Genomic DNA, 18847 nt, shown 5'->3' on the forward strand with positions numbered 1-18847 from the left:
TCCTGTGACTTTGCTACACTCAATTATTAAATGCAGTAGAAAAAAACTTGCCAATTCCATCAGGTTTTCTACATAGAAGATCATATTATCTCTGAATAAAGACATTCTGCATCTTTTTTTCCAACCTAGATGCCTATAATTTTATTAAATCTTGCCTATTTACACTGGTTAGAACCTCCAATACGGTTTTGAATAAATGGGATAAAATGGACATTTTTGCCTTTTTCCTGATATATTACTCTTTATAGATATTGTTGATTGAGTTATCTAAATCTTTTTTTAGAATATTTACATCTATATTCTTGAGAGATACTAGTTAGTAATTTTTTTTTCTGTAATGTCTTTGCTTTGGTTTCAGTATCAGGTCTCATAACATGAATTTGGACATATTTCTTCTTCAATATTCTGTAAGAGCTTACACAGAGTTAATAATACTTTTTAAAATATTTGATAAATTTAACCGGTGAAGCCATCTGGGCCTGAAGTTTTTAACTATAAATTCAATTTCTTCAATAGATTTAGGATATTCAGGTTATCTGTTCCTTCTTGAGAGACATTTGGTAGGTTGTGTGTTTAAAGAATATGTTTATATTTCCTTTTTTTTTTTTGGCATAAAATTGACCATAATGTTCCCTTATTATTTTTTAATGTCTTTAGAATCTGTAGAGAATGGACCACTCTCATTCCTACTTATTATGGCTGAATTATATCCCCCCAAATTCTATATTGAAGTCTTAACCCATAGTACTCATGCAGTATTTGGAGACAGGGTCTTTTAAGAGATAATTAGATTAAAATTAGATTCCTAGGATGGGACATAATCCAACATGAGGTGATTAGGACACACATGTCCAGAGGGAAGACCATGTGAAGACACAGAGAAAAGGCAGTCATCTAAAAGCTGAAGAGGGAAATCTCAGAAGAAACCAACCTTGCGAATACCTTAAACTCAGACTTCAAATTTCCAGAATTGTGAAAAAAATAATTTTTGTTGATTAAGCCACCCAATCTGTGGTGCTTTGTTATGGCAGCACAAACAAAAGAATACACTATTGAGTACTATTTATGATTCACTTTATTTTCCTTTGTAGGTTATTAGCTATATCTCTTATTTTAGTTGTTTTAGATTTTATAGGCTACATCTTCAATATATCAGGGTCCTTATGTGATTATTCCACCTCATACAGAGTATAAGAATTTTATAAAGTATTCTGCCATTTTTCCCTTCTAATATTTCTGTTGTTATTGTCACATATTTTAGCTCTCCATATGTTACAGACTACACACTACATTGTTGTTGTTGTTTTTTAAGCAGTGAACTAGCAGTTAGATTTAATTAACTAGAAAAATATGACATGTTTATCTATATTGTTACCATTTGTAGTGCTCTTCATGCCTTTTTTTAGATTTGGATTTCCATCTGGAGTCATTTTCCTTTAGTCTGTTAGACTTCCTTTACATTTCTTTAAATGTAAGTCTGCTGATGTTGAACTCTTTCAGCTTTTTTATGCCTGGAATATATTTTTAAAGAGAGTTTTCTCAGTGTAGTATTCTAGGTTGATTTTTTTTTCTTTCAGTAATTTAAAAATATTCTACTTTATACAGCTTCTATTGAGAAATTCTGTTGCTGTGTGTATCTTTATCCCTCTGTATGTAGTGTGTATTTTTCTTCTTTGGCTGTTTTAAAGTTTTTTTCTTTTTTAACTGGCTTTGAGCAATTTGATTATGATGTACCATGATGGTGTATCTTGTGCTTATAGTTTCTTGAGCTTCTTAGACCCGTGGAGTTACAATTTCCATCAAATTTAGAAAAGTTTTGCCATTATTTCCTCAAATTTTTTTTCTATGTCCTTTGCTGTCCCCTATTTTGGTTACTACATGTACAGTTTTAGGCTGCTTAAAGTTGTCCCAGAGCTCACCGATGCTCCATTCATTTATGGAGACTTCTCTCATTGGGTTTTATTTTGTGTCATTGGATTTTCATTTCTCTTGCTGTATCTTCAAGTCCACTAATCTTTTTTTTTTTTTTTTTTTACAGTGTAATCCATCTTGAGTATTTTTCATGCTAGAGACTGTAGTTTCATCTCTACAATTTTGATATGAGTCTGTTTTATATCTTCCAGGTCTCTGCTTAACATTTTTATCTTTCCTCTAGCTTTTTGAACCTGTGGAGTGCAATTATAACTTTTAATATTCTTGTCTGCTAATTCTACCACATGTGTCTCTTTTCAGTTGGTTTTGGTTAGTTGATTTTTTTCTTCTCAATTTGGGAGTGTTTTTCTGCTTCTTTGTTTGCTCGTCAATTTCTGGTTGGATATCAAACCTTTAGAATTTTTGCCTAGTCAGATACTGAATATTTTGTATTCCTATATATATCATTGAGCTTTGTTCTAAGACACAGTTATTACTTGGAAATAGTTTGATACTACGAGGGCTAGTTTTTAAGATTTTTCAGGTAGAATAGAGCAGAGTTTAATCTAAGACTAATAATTCTGCACTGTTGATGCAAGTAATCAGTCATGCAATCACATACATCCCATCACTTTTGCCATATTTTTATAGTTGGAAGTAAGTCGCAGGTTCTGCCTTTATTCAAGGGGAAGAGATCACACAAAGGCCTGAACACTAAGAGGTGGAGGTTGTGGAAGCTATTTTAGAGTCTGTTCTTTACACATATGTCATGGAACCCAATGCTTTTTCTCTTTTGTCCGGCAATCAGAAGAATATGCGAGGCAAGGTTGGGGCCTCTGACAGTTCCTTTACCGCAGACATTACAGTGTTCATGTGTACACCCTCACCATTCACTTGCTGACCACTGCCCAAAGACAAACACTCCCATGGGTGTTCCTGCCCCTTTTATATTATGCATAAACAAAGCTGGCTACTAGCCAAAATATGACACCAATGCTTATATAACTGCAAGTGCGCTGTGCATGCGAATCTAATTGTTATCTCTAGGCAGCCTATACCTGGGCATCCAGGGTGAGGGAGCCTGATTAGATTCCATTGTCCTCACAACATAGTAACATGAATGACCTTAAGAACAATATGTTGAGTAAAATAAGCTAGATGTAAAAGAGTACATACTGTAAGATTCCATTTATAAGAAATTACAGATAAGGCAAATAGCAACAGAAGGTATATCACTCATTGGGGGCTGTGGGTGGGTTAGGGTAGATGTTTGCATATAGTCAGACACTAGGGAACCTTGACGGTGATGGAAATATTGTGTGTACTGATCATGGTTCTGGTCGCAAGGTTGTACACGTTTGTCAGAACTCATGGACTTGCATACTTAAAATGGTTTCACTGTATTGTATGTAAATTATATCTCAATAAACTTGATTTAAAAAAAACAGTAATAGCCATGAGCATCACAAAATTTGTAACTTAAATCTGCCAACCAAATCTAATAATATCCTTAAGATATGCTTAAGGGTCAGTAATCAGAAAATGACTCATTTCATAATATATTATTTGAAGAATTTTCACAATTAAAAATGTGGATTTTTTATTTTTATAGTTCTTTATAATGTGTCAGAACTGGCAAAGATAATTTTTTTGAAAGATGAGGCTTTATTATAATGTATTTTCCTTGACTGAAGTAAACAACACACATTTCTAATATAATATCTTTTGGATACAGACTGTTGATAACCCTTCTACAGTTTTAGTTCTGAATGATCACCTTGCTGAATCTGGTGGTAAATGTCCCATTTACCTTAACCTCTGTTGGTAATGCTTCTAAAAGTATATTAGTTATTTTCAGTGCCTGTGGAGATTTGTGGAATGTATGCTTTGTGAAATATTTTTCTGTCTGCTTCTTCTAGTCTCTTTTAGTTATTAATGGGAGCTTTAATTTGCATGCTCACTTTTATGCTTATTATAGTGTGTTATGTTCCAATAAGGGTATTAAAATTCAATGAAAAGCTTATGCATACTGATGAGAATGCAAATGAACATTGATAAAGGAATACTAGGATCTTAAGGCATAAACTGTCCAGTTTTCTTGCTAAATTCTATTCAAACAATGCTTACATTATAATGAAGACTGATATAGAACCCACCATACAGATATGATTAGCAAAGGCAACATCATTATATAATTTATAATTTGGATAGAGGTTCAGTTCAAGATTATTCTGAGATAAAAAAAAAGTAATCATTTGATATTAATGTCTATTTTTATTCCTTCCTCCTCTTAAATTTTGCAACCTTCAGCAGAACATTTCCTTTGTTGTAGGTAGTGAGTGGGAAACTATGGATGTTATCTAAATGAGCAGTCACATTGAAAATTTCCAATCATAAACCTTAATTGGATGCATAACGAAGAATGGGCATCAACCATCATCCCAAGAAGACATTTCAAGTTATCTGGTTATTGTAGAATTACAAATATACAAATTTATTTCAGCAATTGCATTTATCCAGATCAAAGATCTTTTTTTCCCTTCAGCCATTTAAAACGAAGGTAAAGAAAGCCCTTATATCTTTTCTTGGAGAATAGTGTCCCATGAGAGTGAATAGTCTTGGTGGTACTTAACATATTATATGAACTATATTACATTCTTACATCTATGAATGAATTTATAAACTTATCCAAAACCAGTAAGCTTTAGGAAACACCTATCAGAGTTTCTTCAGCCTATTAATCTACCTTGAGATTTTAAAAAATTATTTGGATTTTACTCAAGTATTCTTGTTTTTCTAATCTTAAAAAACTGACAATGCTGTTTATAGACTCATCATAAAACAAATTTTTTTTTTTAATTTTTCTTATGGTGATAGTAACTGTGCATTGTGCCATTAGACTTTTTCAGCATGATCTAATGCCAACAGTATACATTCATAGACCCTAGAATACATGATAATTCTTAGTAAAAGGTGTAATGACAATTTTTATTCTAGGTAATATGAAAATGTTTTGAATCAAGATATACAGTTGTTGCTAAAAGGTTTATACTCAGTGGTAGCCCTGGAACAGGGCTTTGCAAACATTCTCTTTAAAGGGCCAGATGTTAATCATTTTAGGCTTTTGGGGACATGTGGCTCTTACAACCACTCATCCCTGCTGTAGTAGCACAAAAGTAGCCATAGACAATGTGCAAACAAAGAAGTATAGCTGTGTTCCAATAAAACCTTTTTTATGGACACTGAAATTTGAATTCTATATAATGTTTTGTGTCATGAAAGGTTGTTCTTCATTAGCTGAATTTGACTTCCAGGCTATAGTCTGCAACCCGTGCTCTACCAGTTGATTTTTCTGAATTTATTTCTTGATCTAGAATAAAACTGAAGATTTACTGCTTAAACCTTTTAGAGTTATGTGGCTCCTGTTAAATTATTTTAAAAGAAGCTTCTTTTATTTAAAAAAAAAAACCTATATAGATAAGTAAATTTTATTTTGACAACAGAGAGGTGATTGAAAAATTCCATAAACTACTTCTTTCCTTAATTGTACAAAGGAATCTTGCTGTTACAAACCTGGATTTTCTAATACAGGTCGAAATCCCATTAAAACAAATATTTTTATAGTGGAAGTATTCATTCAACATCTTTATAAAATACGAACTCTTTCAAGAGATTTAAGTGGTAGAAAAATAAATCTCCTACAGATGCATCCTGCGCTTGACAACCTAACAAGGAATATAAGACCTGTGCAAGTTGTGGCTAGAAATGGACCTAATTGGAAGCTAGTAAGAAAGACAATGTAGAAAAGAATAGCAGGTTTAGAAGTTCAGAAACAGGAATAGAGAAGACAAAACACTGGAGCTGTATTAAAAATAGAGGCATGGGATCAGTGCAGCAGAAAACAGCAGAGAGAAATAACTAATTCCAGGCCCACAGTTGAATGTTGCTATTTCTACCCCCACAACCATTCAGCACTGGGCTTGTCCTGGTGCTATTACTTGGATCACAGAAGGCTGGCTGGTGGTCAGAAGAGAAGGTGAATCAACAGGTCTCAGATTTTAGCGTCAGTTCAACAGAGTTCGATTCCCAGTCTGTTACTCACTAGTTACGTGAGTTTAGGCAAGTTACTTTATCGTTCTGAACTCAGTTCCCAGTCTGTAAAATGGGATCAGTAATTCTTATGTTCATATGTGTGGTTAGCGTCACAACTTACTTCTCTTCCTAGTTTAGTGTTCTTTAATTGTTTACTAAAGTTCAAGAGACTGCTTAGTTAGTAGAGCATGGGTGGTTTTTAGAGCCAGAGACAGGGACAAATCTGGATTCAAATCCCACCATTGCCACATAGGTATAAATTTGGGAAAGTTATTTAATTTCTCTATAAAATAAGGATTCCTTGCAATTTTGTAATGAAGATTGAATCTATAAAGTGATGAAATAGTGATTTTCTACTTTTTAAAGAATATATTCCCCAGAGTATTTTTTTTTTAATATTTTCCATATATCCTCATAGGCCAAACATGTTATTGACTTTTGCTTTTTGAGTTTGTTGTAAAAAATATAGGTTTATTGAATAATCGTGAAAATAGTAACAGCTTAGACTTGCATGCTTACTGTATGCCAGACTCTGAGCTAAGAATTTATATATATTCATGTAACTTTAATAACACTAAAATACAGATACTATTATAATTTATATTTTACACATGGGAACTCTGATGCCTGGAAAATTAAATAACCTGCCCAGGTGGCACAGCTAGTAAATGGTGAATCTGGGATTTAAACCCAGAAAATCTGTCTTTATTCTACTAAACACTTTCAGATCCCAACATCTCAAACAAGCTCCAATCAGAAACAATGAACCCAAGTCATTCCATCCATGATGCTCACATTCTTGAATATCTAAAAATGAGCCTTCACTTGCCTCTTTTCTAATTTACTGTTTTTTTAATTAAACAAATATTTATTGGGGGTACATTACCTGCCACCCTCGGTGTCAGTCTTGAAAATATAGTCATGAACAAAGTAGACAAGGCACAGGGTCTCATCGATTTTATGACCTGACAGAAAATGTACATAAGAAGACAAGTAATAACAATAAAACACATAAGTCTTATCATAGAGGGAATTTTTAAAATTCTTTTAGTCAAACTGAGATGTGAATTCCCAATTGTGGGTGGGGGTTGGGATAGTCATTCCTCCTTTGAATTTCCATAGCATTTTAATGATATCTCCTCTTGAAAGTATCTTCCACCTTGCATTCTAGTTTCTTATGATTATGACATCTCCTTCAGACTGCAAGTACCTCAGGAGCCAGGCAGGGTACATGTGGGATTCTCCTTAGTATCTTTCAGAGGACATACATTTGAGTACTGCATATAGTAGGCACTAAATAAATGCTGCTGAGAGAATGAAGCAAAGAAAAAGTCTTAGAGGTTTATGTACTTACATTATTTTTGTGTTTTAAATTCTTAAATATTTCACTTTGAAAAGCCTCCTTCAAGTTAACGGTTATTAGAGGAAGGTATATAACAAATTGGAAGTTGTTCTCGCTCCTTCTCACCTACAATTCCCTCAAAATTTAATCCACAGCAATACTTTCTGGAAGAAGTTAATTACTATTTGAAAGACTTTCAAAATTTGTTTTTAGTGGCCATCTAATGTGGGGAACCAAACTAATGCACTAATAATTACATTATCCTTTGTGCTCTTCTCAGACCCTTCTTTCTACTATCAGTGATTTTGATACACTTTCATAAAGGCAGCCCCACTCCCTTCCTATTGCTACAGTGCTGCTCTGTGCCCACTGGACACATAAGAAATATGGGCTCTTTCTATGGTGCAGCTCATCTCTCAGGTGTTAGAGTTAAGACCATAAGAGTTAGGCTGCTTGCTAGAGCAGATCAGAAGAGAAATCTCTGTAAATTAAAACTTTCTATGTCCCTTCCTTTATAAATTGAGCAATAACTAATTAAAATTTTCAGGATAATATAATTTTGATATTGCCTTGAAGTTTACTGTACTATGATTGGTATATATGCCATATATACACTAACTTGAATTTAGATGGTTATATGAGGTATGATTTTAGATATAAAAATGTCCTCTCTCTATCCTTCCAAACTATTGAATTTTTTCATGACACAGATCATCTTCTGACATCATATGTTTGTGTTTTTCTTTTCTGTGCTCCCTTCACTAGTACATATGCTACAGAAGAAATGGAATTCAAGTTTGGTTCCCTGCTCCAGTGCCTAAAACAATATATAATAGTTGCTCAATAAATACTTGTGTTATCCATGAATGAATAAAATGTTTGTGCAAGTTATAGAAAACTTACATTTAATTTTTTTTTTCTAGCTTGGATTAGAAGAACAAGAAAAATTCCACCTACTATGGAGGTAAGAATAGACAAGGAAAATATTCAAATGGCATGTGTTTATAATGCTGTGTTTCTCAATGGGAATTTGTACCCCAAGGGATACATGAAGACTCAGAGTAAATATGATACATCTTGCCAAAGTATTCATGTTACTCCATAGAAAATAATTTAAAACATTTTTATAATAAAATAAGTAAACAAATAATGAAATATAGTATAATAAAATTAATATAAATTTTAAAATGAAATAATAAAAATTTAAAACAAAATAAAAACACTTTTTAGAAAGTTTGGACTTCAGCAGCTTGCATCGGGACATTTCCCCTGGCCCTGAGAGTCTCTGTTCTGATACAGATGCTTTGGTGGAAACGTTTGAGAAACACTGAATATCTTGGTCCTATCCAAATCATGCTGTACTTATTTGCCCTTATTTAATATAAAACTTAAAATTTCATAATTTTATATAAATTTAACTATCAAGTATCCAAAGAAACTTTTAAAAGAATTTATTTATTTTTAGAGAGAGGGGAAGGGAGGGAGAGAGGGAGAGAAACATCCTTTTGCGAGAGAAACATCAATCGCTTGCCTCTTGCATGCCCATAACCAGGGAGCAGGCCTGCAGCCCAGGCATATGCCCTGACCAGGAACTGAACCTGCTACCCTATGCTTTGTGGGACAACACCCAACCCACTGAGCCTTGCCAGTCAGGGCCAAAAAACTTTTAAATATACAATAAGATTATAACATTCAGTAATTAGTAGTTGAATTGTATTTTTATTTAAGACTTTAAAAATATAGTTTTGGTTGTATACAGACTAAAAAGCATAGCAATGCTTTGGCATATGTGCTTTTAAAACATTTATTTTATAATTCTTATTTTAAAAGCATAAAATGTTATAAAATATTTTATAAGAAATAAATGTATTTCATAAAAGGAAAGTTTCTAAATTCATGAGTATACTGCCTATTCCTTTTCTTCTATTATTTAGGACTGCCTTCTTCTTTTCTCTCCCCTGTTCCCTTACTACTGCAAACCTATATGACAGCATAAATGAGTTCCAATACTTGGAACCCACTTATTGAGAGGTGGGGTATTTCAGGGAAGAACTCATAATGACCCATAAACTGTCATACCTATCCTTACTTGCTCCATTCCTCCTATACTGACCACATCAGTGTTTGGCCAGGGTCTCAGTGAACACATCTGTATAAGTCCATATCTAGCTTTGCATGTTGCTTCCACCTTGATTCTGTTCTACTTTTCTCAGACCCTTTTTTCTAATATCAGTGACCCTTGGAATAAAAGGGGGAAAAAGTCAATGTGATCCAAGATTTAGAAGTATCACCAGTGATTTACATTGATAGGATAGATTGAGGGGCCCTTGTGAGTCACCATCTCTTGATCATAAGAGCAAAGGCATTTCTCCTATAGAACTTTGAAAGCCTTCTATTGATATACAAAGTGATTAGATGGAGGCTACTGCAATAATCAGTCCTAAGGCACCACTCTTGTATATTTTAGGTAATCCCAGCACCTCAAGCTCCAATCAGAGTGGGACCAAGTCATTCCATTCATGATGCTCATATTCTTTTAAAAAAATTGTTTTAAAGATTTTATTTATTTTTAGAGAGAGGGAACAGGATGGAAAAAGAAACATCAATGTGCAATAGAAACATTGATCAGCCGCCTCCTGCACACCCCCAACCGGGGTCTTGCCCTGCAACCCAGGCACGTGCCCTGATCAGGAATGTACCAAAGACCTTTCAGTTTGTGGGACTATGCCCAATCCACTGAGCCAGACCAGTCAGGGCATTGCTCATATTCTTGAATATCTAAAAAGGAGCTCTTTCTTGCCTCTTTTCTAACATACTATTAATCACATCATTTTTTAAGCTCTTCTGTACCCTCCCCAATACACACACATATACACACACACACACACACACACACGTTTCCCTCCCTCCTGACCCTTTCCATTGTTTCAGGAATTTCTGTTTGTTAGCAAATTACCCTTCACCTTTAACATTATCCTAGGAACTTTCTCTGTCACCTTAGTCTACACTGAAATCTGCCTGTGTCTGGAAGATCTCTTCTTCCCTTCAAGTGAATTGTGCTCATTTTCCCATAGCCCTCAGAAAGAAAGTAGGTTCAACTGCCCCTCCCCTTCCCCAGTCCCTTCCAAAATATTCTTCCATTTTGTGGGCCTAGGGGAGTACAGTACCTTTGTGATTCAAGTATATTTCTTACTACTTGTTTGTCACTTTTATCTTTGCAACCTCCAGGCCACTCTCCTATACAGATGCAGAGAGTAGAACCAAATTTAGACTTCTCCCTTCAGTGTCTTCCCAGTCTTAGCTGTTCCGTTCTTTCACTTCACCCACATCAGTACAGTAGTCCCTCTCTATATCGCAGTTCATTTACGGTGGCCTCACTGTATCACAGGATTTTTTAAAATATTAGATTTATTTATCACGGATTTTTCACTATATCGCAGGTTTTGTGGTACTGTATATGTATGTTGTTAAAGTTACGTAGGATTAAGAGTGTAGAATACATTTAAGAACATAAGTAGTGTTTATAAAAGTGTGAAAAGGTTAATAAGGGAGTGGGAAAGGTTAATAAGGGATTGGGAATTGTTTATAAGTGTGTGGGAAGGGTTTATAAAGCCTTAAAATATATATAAATACTAAAATAAATGTAAGGTTCCTACTTCGCGGATTTTCACCTATTGCGGGGGGGTGGGGGGTGGGCGTCTAGAACATAATACCCGCGATAAGTGAGAGAATACTGTATTCCTACCTCAGGGCAGCACCTACTTCGATAGCCAACTTTAGTTCTTATCATCACTAAATACTATTCTACCCCTAAAACTTGTAAACTCCTTAATCACAGATTCTACATACGTCATATAAAGGGGTGGGGTGACCTATTTAATGTACACAGAAAACCTATTTAATGTATACAGAAAAACTACAAGAATTAAGTGTATAGCTTAATGGGTTATTTTATAAGGTGAATTCCACCAAGATGAGAAAATAGAACTTTGCCAGCTACTCCAAAATCACATACCCCATCTCTGTACAGCCTCCTCTATCCCCACAATAGCAACCTTGAACCTGACTTTTATAGTAGTTATTTTCTCACATTTTAAAATAATTTTATCACTTAAATCTACTTTATAGTTTAGACTTGTCTATTTTGTTAAAACTTCATATTTGTTGTAAATCTTTTTCAATCTGTATGTTCCTCCTCCATCCCTTTATTTCCTTACAAATTTATCTGTTGAAAATTCTAGTCCATTTAACCAGTAGAGTTTGTCATATCTCAGTTTTAATGATTTTATGTTCTTCACATTACTCTGTCTTTCTCCCAAATTGGCAGCTGGATCCAGATGCTATATATTCATGTTTGATCTTTTTGTCAAGAATTTTAGGGAATGTTTGGAAAGACTATAGGAGAGGATAATATCTGGTTGTCCCTTTTTTTGTGATCTTTATAGTTGCTTATGCTTAATCCCTATATCAGTTCATTGGAAACAACCTCCTATTTTTGCATACCTATTAAAACTTATTCATTTTCAAGATGCTACCAATCATTTGAGCTCTCTACTTTTTTTCAAATATCTTAATAAACTACCCCCAAATAGCCTTCTGGCCACATCACCTGTGTGCTATGGCTAAAAGCCGGTAGCATTTAGAATGCCATTTACAATTGCATCAAAAATATAAAATACCCTGATGTAACTTAAACAAATTATATGCAGAACATATACACTTAAAACTATAGAATATTGAGAGAAATTAAAGAGGACCTAAATTAATTAGGAGAAATGTCTATATTAATGGATTATAATATTCATTATTGCTAAGATATTAATTCTCCCAAATTGACCCATAGCAGTAATTCTTATACTTTTAACATGCATCAGAGTCACTGGGAAGCCTTGTTAAAACAGATTGCAGGGCCCCATCCCCAGAGTTTTTGAACTACTAGGTCTGCAGTAATTTCTGAATATTTGTATTTATAACAAGTTTCTTGGTGCTGCTGGTTCTGCTGGTCCAGAGTCCACACTTTGTGAATCACTGATCTACAGAGTCAATCAAATAAAAATCCAAAGAAAATTCCATCAGACTTGTTTTGATAGAAATCAATATGCTGATTCTAAGATATATGTGAAAATGCGAAGAGCCTAGAATAGCTGAGAACAATCATGAAAAAGGAAGAAAAACTAGAGGACTTGCACTGCCTGGCTTTAAGACTATAGTAATCAAGACAGTGTGGTACTAGCATAAAGATATTTAAATAAATAAATGGAAAAGAATAGAAAGTCCAGAAACAGACGATATGTAGCCAATTTGTTTTTGACAACAGCACCAAAGGAACACAATTAAGAACAGAAAGTCTTTTCGTTGAATGGTGCTAGAATAACTTAATATCTACATGGGAAAACATGAACCTTGATTCCTACCTTACATCTTACACAAATATTAATTCAAGATGGACTGAACATAAAATCTAAAACTATAATGCTTCTAGAAAAAATATTTTGGAATATCTGCACAACTTTGGGGTAGACAGGAGACAGAAAGCACTATTGATAAATTGAACTTAATCAAAATAAAAAAAACTAATACTTTCCCAAAGAGAATATTAGGCAAGCAACAGACTGGGAGAAAGTAATCACAGTACCTGTATCTGATAAAGGACTTGTATCCAGACTATATAAAGAACAACTCAACTCAATGATTTAAAAAAAAAAAGAAAAAGCACTAATAAAAATTGAGTGAAAATCTTAAACAGGCACTTTATAAGATATAAGGATGGCCACTAAGCATATGAAAAAATACTCATCACTAGTCATCAGGAAACCACAATGAGATACTACTACACACCTACAAAAAAATGGCTAAAATTTAAAAGATTGACATAAATATAACTAAAGCAACCATAAGTTTCATACCGTAGTAGTTGGTATGAAAATGATACAACCATGTTCAAAAACTGGCAGTTTGTTTTAAAATCAAACACATACCTACCCTGTGACCCAAGAATTTCTCTCCTGGTCACCTTGAAGGCTGAAAGGATATATTTTTGTCACACTTCTTGGGACGCATGGCCAAAAGGAGTCTTAATTCCTTGGCATATCATGCAAGGCCTCCCGATCTGTGCCCAGCCCAATTTTCTAGCTTTTCTCCTTTATACTTGTTGTACCCACCCTATTCATTAAGGAACTCCTTGCTGTTCTTCAAGTTTAATGTCTTCTCCCACTCCTATTAGCTGGCACACTTCCACTCCTGCTCCTGCTTGATTCCATTTGAAGGGCTCTTTAAAATCCTTGATGCTTTCTTCAACTTTTTTAAACTTCTTAACTCAAAGAGTTGATCACTCCTTTATTGATATTACTACACTGCCTGTGTACCTGTAAAATCCTTTGAGTTGAGAATTATATTTTTTATTTGTTCATCTTTCTGAATATATTGTGAGTCACATGGCACAGGGATTATGTCCTATTCATTAGTATGTCATAAACACCAAACACAGAGCTTAATTCCTTATTAGGTAGGCTTTTATTGACAGACCTGAAAATCTCAATGCCATGTAAATATATTACATGGTTTATTTGAGAGTTTGAATTTCCAACAACCAACTATAAAATAACCCTGTAATACTGAACATATTTCGAAGCTGAGCATTGCCTATGCATTTTTTCATGGAAATTCATCAATGCAATACAAGTTGAATAAACATTTCACAAAATGAATGAGGTATACTTTTCCTAGTCCTGAACCTATTCCACTAGAAGGCACATATACCAAATATTTTGAAATACTGTTTCTCCTTTCATACTGACAAAACAGTAGGAAGCAGAATACTTTTCTTTTTGAAAAAGTGAATAAATGTATTGCCATGACAAAATACATGACTCAGCAATAGGTTTATAGACAGTAGAAGAAAGTTACAACATTAGAGCTCCTCTACTTCATTTTTAATACATATTTCCCATGAAAGATGAAGAGGAAATTCTAGAAATCAGTAGAGAATGGAGTTCAGATGGCAATGGTATTATAGTCTAAGGAAAGGCTGAGGCAGCTAGACAGAGTCAAGTATCTTGTTTACTTGACTATGTTCTCAGGTCTGTGCTTGAGGCTCTGAAGACTCATTTCTGTCCATGTGCAAAGCAATTTGGCTCTAAAAGATATCACAGTGACTAAAATATATCTGAGTTTGAAATAGTTGCCAGAATTTCAGTTCGTTGGGTGTCCTCCCACAAAGCGAAATGTCACGAGTTCTGTTCCTCAGCAGGACACATGCCTGGGTTGCAGGTTCAGTCAGGGTGTGTGTGAGAGGCAACCAATTGATGTTTTTCTCTCTCTCTGCTTCCCATCCCCTCTTTCTAAAAATAAATAAATAAAATATTTAAAAAAAAAATTGGCACAGGAAAAAGGAACAGTAGGTTACCTGGTGAGTATGGCATTAGGATAAGGGGATTTAAGTAAAATGAAAGTTTTATTACACCAGGTGCAAAATTGCCTGTTGTATTCATCCCAAAATAGGGCTAGTCTGACTTATAGGAATGGAAATATTTAAATAAATTTAGCCCCAATAGCTATCTTTATTCTAAGAACAGGCTTATGATTTGGAATAGAAAAAACTGCCATCTACTGGTAAGGCTTTTGCTTCCATGGACAGTGTTTTTATGGATTACCTGCATTTGCCTTTATGATTCTTTTTTCTGTGCTTCCTTATTCTGATTGAAATATTATTTATTTTGCTATTGCAACAATTATATTATAGCCCAATGTTCCAGGCCCTGCAGCCATTCTTTTGTTTTACTCTTTTCATTCTCTGCTCTGGACTATAATGTATTGATCTTGCATTTTAACAATGAGAAGAATCTTATTTCTGAATTCTTGAGGCCTAATTCACTATTGTCTTCCAGTAACTGACGTTTATTGAGTTCTCTCTATCTAGTATTATTATGTTCATTTTATAAGCTACATAATTGAAATGTCTTAAAATCGACATTTTGCATATATAATACTACTTTCCTATTGACTTAAATTGCAAAGATGGAGTGTATATGTTTGTGGAAAAATAGATCTGTACCCCAAATCTTGCAAGATCACTTTGGGAAATAAGTGGAAATGCATAAGAAAATTGTAGCATGTTCAAACACTGGGTTATAACATGAATGAACTAGAGTTTTATGTATCAGCATGGATAAATCTCAGAAATATCATTTTGAGTAAAAGAAGAGCAAGTAGAATAAGACTTCATACACTATAATGCCATGGATATAAAGTTTGAGAACAAGGAAAGAATAATGGACTTTCAACTAAAGTTAGTGAGTTGAACACATGAGTTTACTTTCTCTTCAAGCCTAATGAAAATTACAGTAAAGGAATTTATTTTTTAAAGCATAAACCTACAAGGTCAAGGAAAATTGAAAAGGCAAAACAGCAGCAATGTTTTGGAAGCTGGAAGGCAGATGAACAAGTGGTAACAGATTTAGCAAAGCTAAGAAGAAAGATTGCTAATATGGCAGAGTAGAAAGGCCAGAAGCAACCCAATTTAAACTGCAAAACCCCAGAATGCTTAGTCATTGGCAGTGCCAGGAAACTCTGAGAGTGGAGTTGAGGCTTGTGCTAAAAACAATACCCTGGCTGAAAATCTGTTAAGAAGCAATTAGATGCTAACCAATAAATGTAGAAGAAATAACTAGGAAAAATCACCATTTTTCAACTGTCATTGATTCAGGGAAAAATCATTAGTGGAAACTAAAACCATTGGGTAAAACTTTGTTGGATAACATGATATTTACATGGTATCAAGGTAGTTCCTTGCAAATTACTTATTAATTACAATGGGTAAAAGGTACTTTTATAGTGGACAAATCTAGAGAATACCGCCTAAACCAGGTGGTCAAAGTTTACCAAGTAGAACAGACTTGACGTCCTATATGCCTCCTTGTGTGATGTACTGAGGGAAAATAAGACATTATTCATGTAGTACTTCTTAAGATACACAGCCTTAATCTAGTCATGAAGAAACAACTAGAAAACCTAAATTGAGACGCATTTCATGAACCATAGACTGGTCATGTCAGTGTCATCAACAACAAGGAAAGACTGATAAACATGACAATTAAATGTAGCACTTGATCCTGGATTAGGGGAAAACTTAGCTTTAAAGGACAGTATTGGGGTAACTGGTGAAGTTTGAACATTAACCATATATTAAAGAATAACATTGTATCAATATTAAATCTCCTGAAGAAAAAGAAATTTCCTTTGTGAAAGTCTGAAAACTAGGCAACTTTCTCTACCCAGGTGAAAGCTGGAACTTTATTAATGGGAACGAGAAAACAGTATACAGTAGTCTGTTTTTCAGGTAGTTTTGAGGGAAGAGGTCCCATTATGAAAACAGAGGAATTAAATGAACACATACATACTGAACATGTCAAGTGAAGTTGAATTACAGATAAGGGTATGGAAAATAAACAGAATTTATTATCTCCAAGAAAAACAAAACTTGGGTTGCAAAAGAAAAATAATCCTAGTATACTGGATAACTCCACTGTCGATAGTGTTTACTCATAATATAAATATTGTACATTGATTTGCAACTATATTGAGAGTATTAGGCCACAGGAATGATGGAAAAGTCTTAATTTTTAATAATGAGTCAATATACAATCTTTAAAACTAAAAAAGAAAGAGTAATATAAGAATGTTATTTACATATTATGGATGGATTAGTCTGCTTATAGCTGTTTTGTGGCTCCCTGGTTTGACTGTCTATAACCATAAACATTAGCTAAAAGAATATAAAGCAGTTTCTTCTGGGAAGAGGTAAATATTTTTCATAAAAAGACTTTTAGAATGATCTGGCCCTACAAACTATGTGAATATATAACTTTGATTTAAAGATAGTTTATTCAATAAATGGTGTTGGGAAAATTGGACAGAAATGTGCAGAAAAATGAAACTAGACCACCTTCTTAAACCACACACAAAAATTAATTCAAAATGGATCAAAGACTTAAATGTTAGACCCAAAACCATAAAAATCTTAGAAGAAAACATAGGCAGCAAAATCTCGGACATTGCCCCTAGAAATATTTTATTGGATATATCTCCCCAGGCAAGGGAAACAAACAAAAAAATAAACAAATGGGACTACATCAAACTACAAAGTTTTTGCACAGCAAAGGAAATCATCAACAAAATAAAAAGACAGCACACAGAATGGGAGAACATATTTGCTGATACATCTAATAAGCGGTTAATATCTAAAAATTATAAAGTACTTACAAAACTCAACACCAAAAAAAAAACCCAATTTAAAAATGGAGAAAGGACCTGAGTAGACACTTCTCCAAAGAGAACATACATATGGCCAATAGACATGAAAAAATGCTCAATGTCACTAATCATCAGAGAAATGCAAATTAGAACCACAGTGAGATACTGTCTCACATCTGTCAGAGTATGTATCATCAATAAATCAACAAACAAGTGCTGGTGAAGATGTGGAGAAAGGGGAACCCTCTTGCACTGTTGGTGGGAATGCAGACTGGTGCAGCCACTGTGGAAATCAATATTGAGATACCTCAAAAAATTAAAAATGAATTTGCCCTTTGATTCAGTGATCCCACTTTTGGAAAGATATCCGAAGGAATCCAAAACACTTATTTGAAAGAACATAAGCATCCCTATGTTCATTGCAACATTATTTACAATCACCAAGATATGGAAGCAGCCCAAGTGCCCATCAGTAGATGAGTGGATCAAACAACTGTGAGACATCTACACGATGGAATACTACTCAGCTGTAAAAAAGAAGAAAATTTTACCCTTTGTGACAGTATGTATGGAACTGGAGAACATGATACTAAGTGAAATAAGCCAATCAGAGAAAGATAAATACCATATGATTTCACTCATATGTGGAATTAATTAACAAACTAGTAACAAGAAAAATGGGGACAGACTCATGGATGACAGCTAGTGGGGGGTGAGAGTTAGGGGATGGAGAGACTGAGCAAAAAGAAAAAGTGGACATGGACAACATATGATGATTGCCGAGGGCAGGGGGGTAAAATGGGATTAAAAGGTAATGTAAAATCATACAATAAAGATTAAATAAAATACAAAAAAGCATAAATAAATAACATTGATTGAAATTTTTAAGAAAAAACTTAAAAAACACATACACGGTGATGTAGATGAAGGGTAAGAAAGTTTTTCTTTAAAGCTCCAGAGAGGAAATATTTCCAGCGTTATGAGACAGAGCCTTTGTTGCAGCTATTTAACTCTGCATTGTAGTGTCAAAGCAGTTATAGATAACATGGGAACTAGTGTCCAGTGTAACTCTATTTACAAAACAGGTGGCAGGTAGATCCTAGTTTGCTAACTGCTGCTACTGATCAGTGATTTTCAAATTGGAATACCTGTACCACTGGGTACATAAAGACTTTCTATGGGCTATATAGGTGTGGATACCTTTAAAGAATTAATTTCCATATTCTCTCCATATGTAATCTTTCCTAAAAA

The 18847-nt window shown here is 34.1% G+C and overlaps 1 protein-coding gene across 1 annotated transcript in view; it reads left to right on the forward strand.

Annotated features, from left to right (window-relative positions):
* NDUFAF2 (NADH:ubiquinone oxidoreductase complex assembly factor 2) overlaps window positions 1-18847 on the forward strand; it is a 175322-nt gene that overhangs the window by 114655 nt on the left and 41820 nt on the right. Inside the window, exon 3 of the mRNA XM_090278934.1 lies at window positions 8269-8309. Within this exon, the coding sequence (XP_090135060.1) occupies window positions 8269-8309 (41 nt within the window). The remainder of the gene's footprint in view (window positions 1-8268; window positions 8310-18847) is intronic.

Source organism: Furipterus horrens, unplaced genomic scaffold (assembly GCF_987537825.1).
Source record: "Furipterus horrens unplaced genomic scaffold, mFurHor1.1.pri manual_scaffold_5, whole genome shotgun sequence".
Lineage (NCBI taxonomy): Eukaryota > Metazoa > Chordata > Mammalia > Chiroptera > Furipteridae > Furipterus > Furipterus horrens.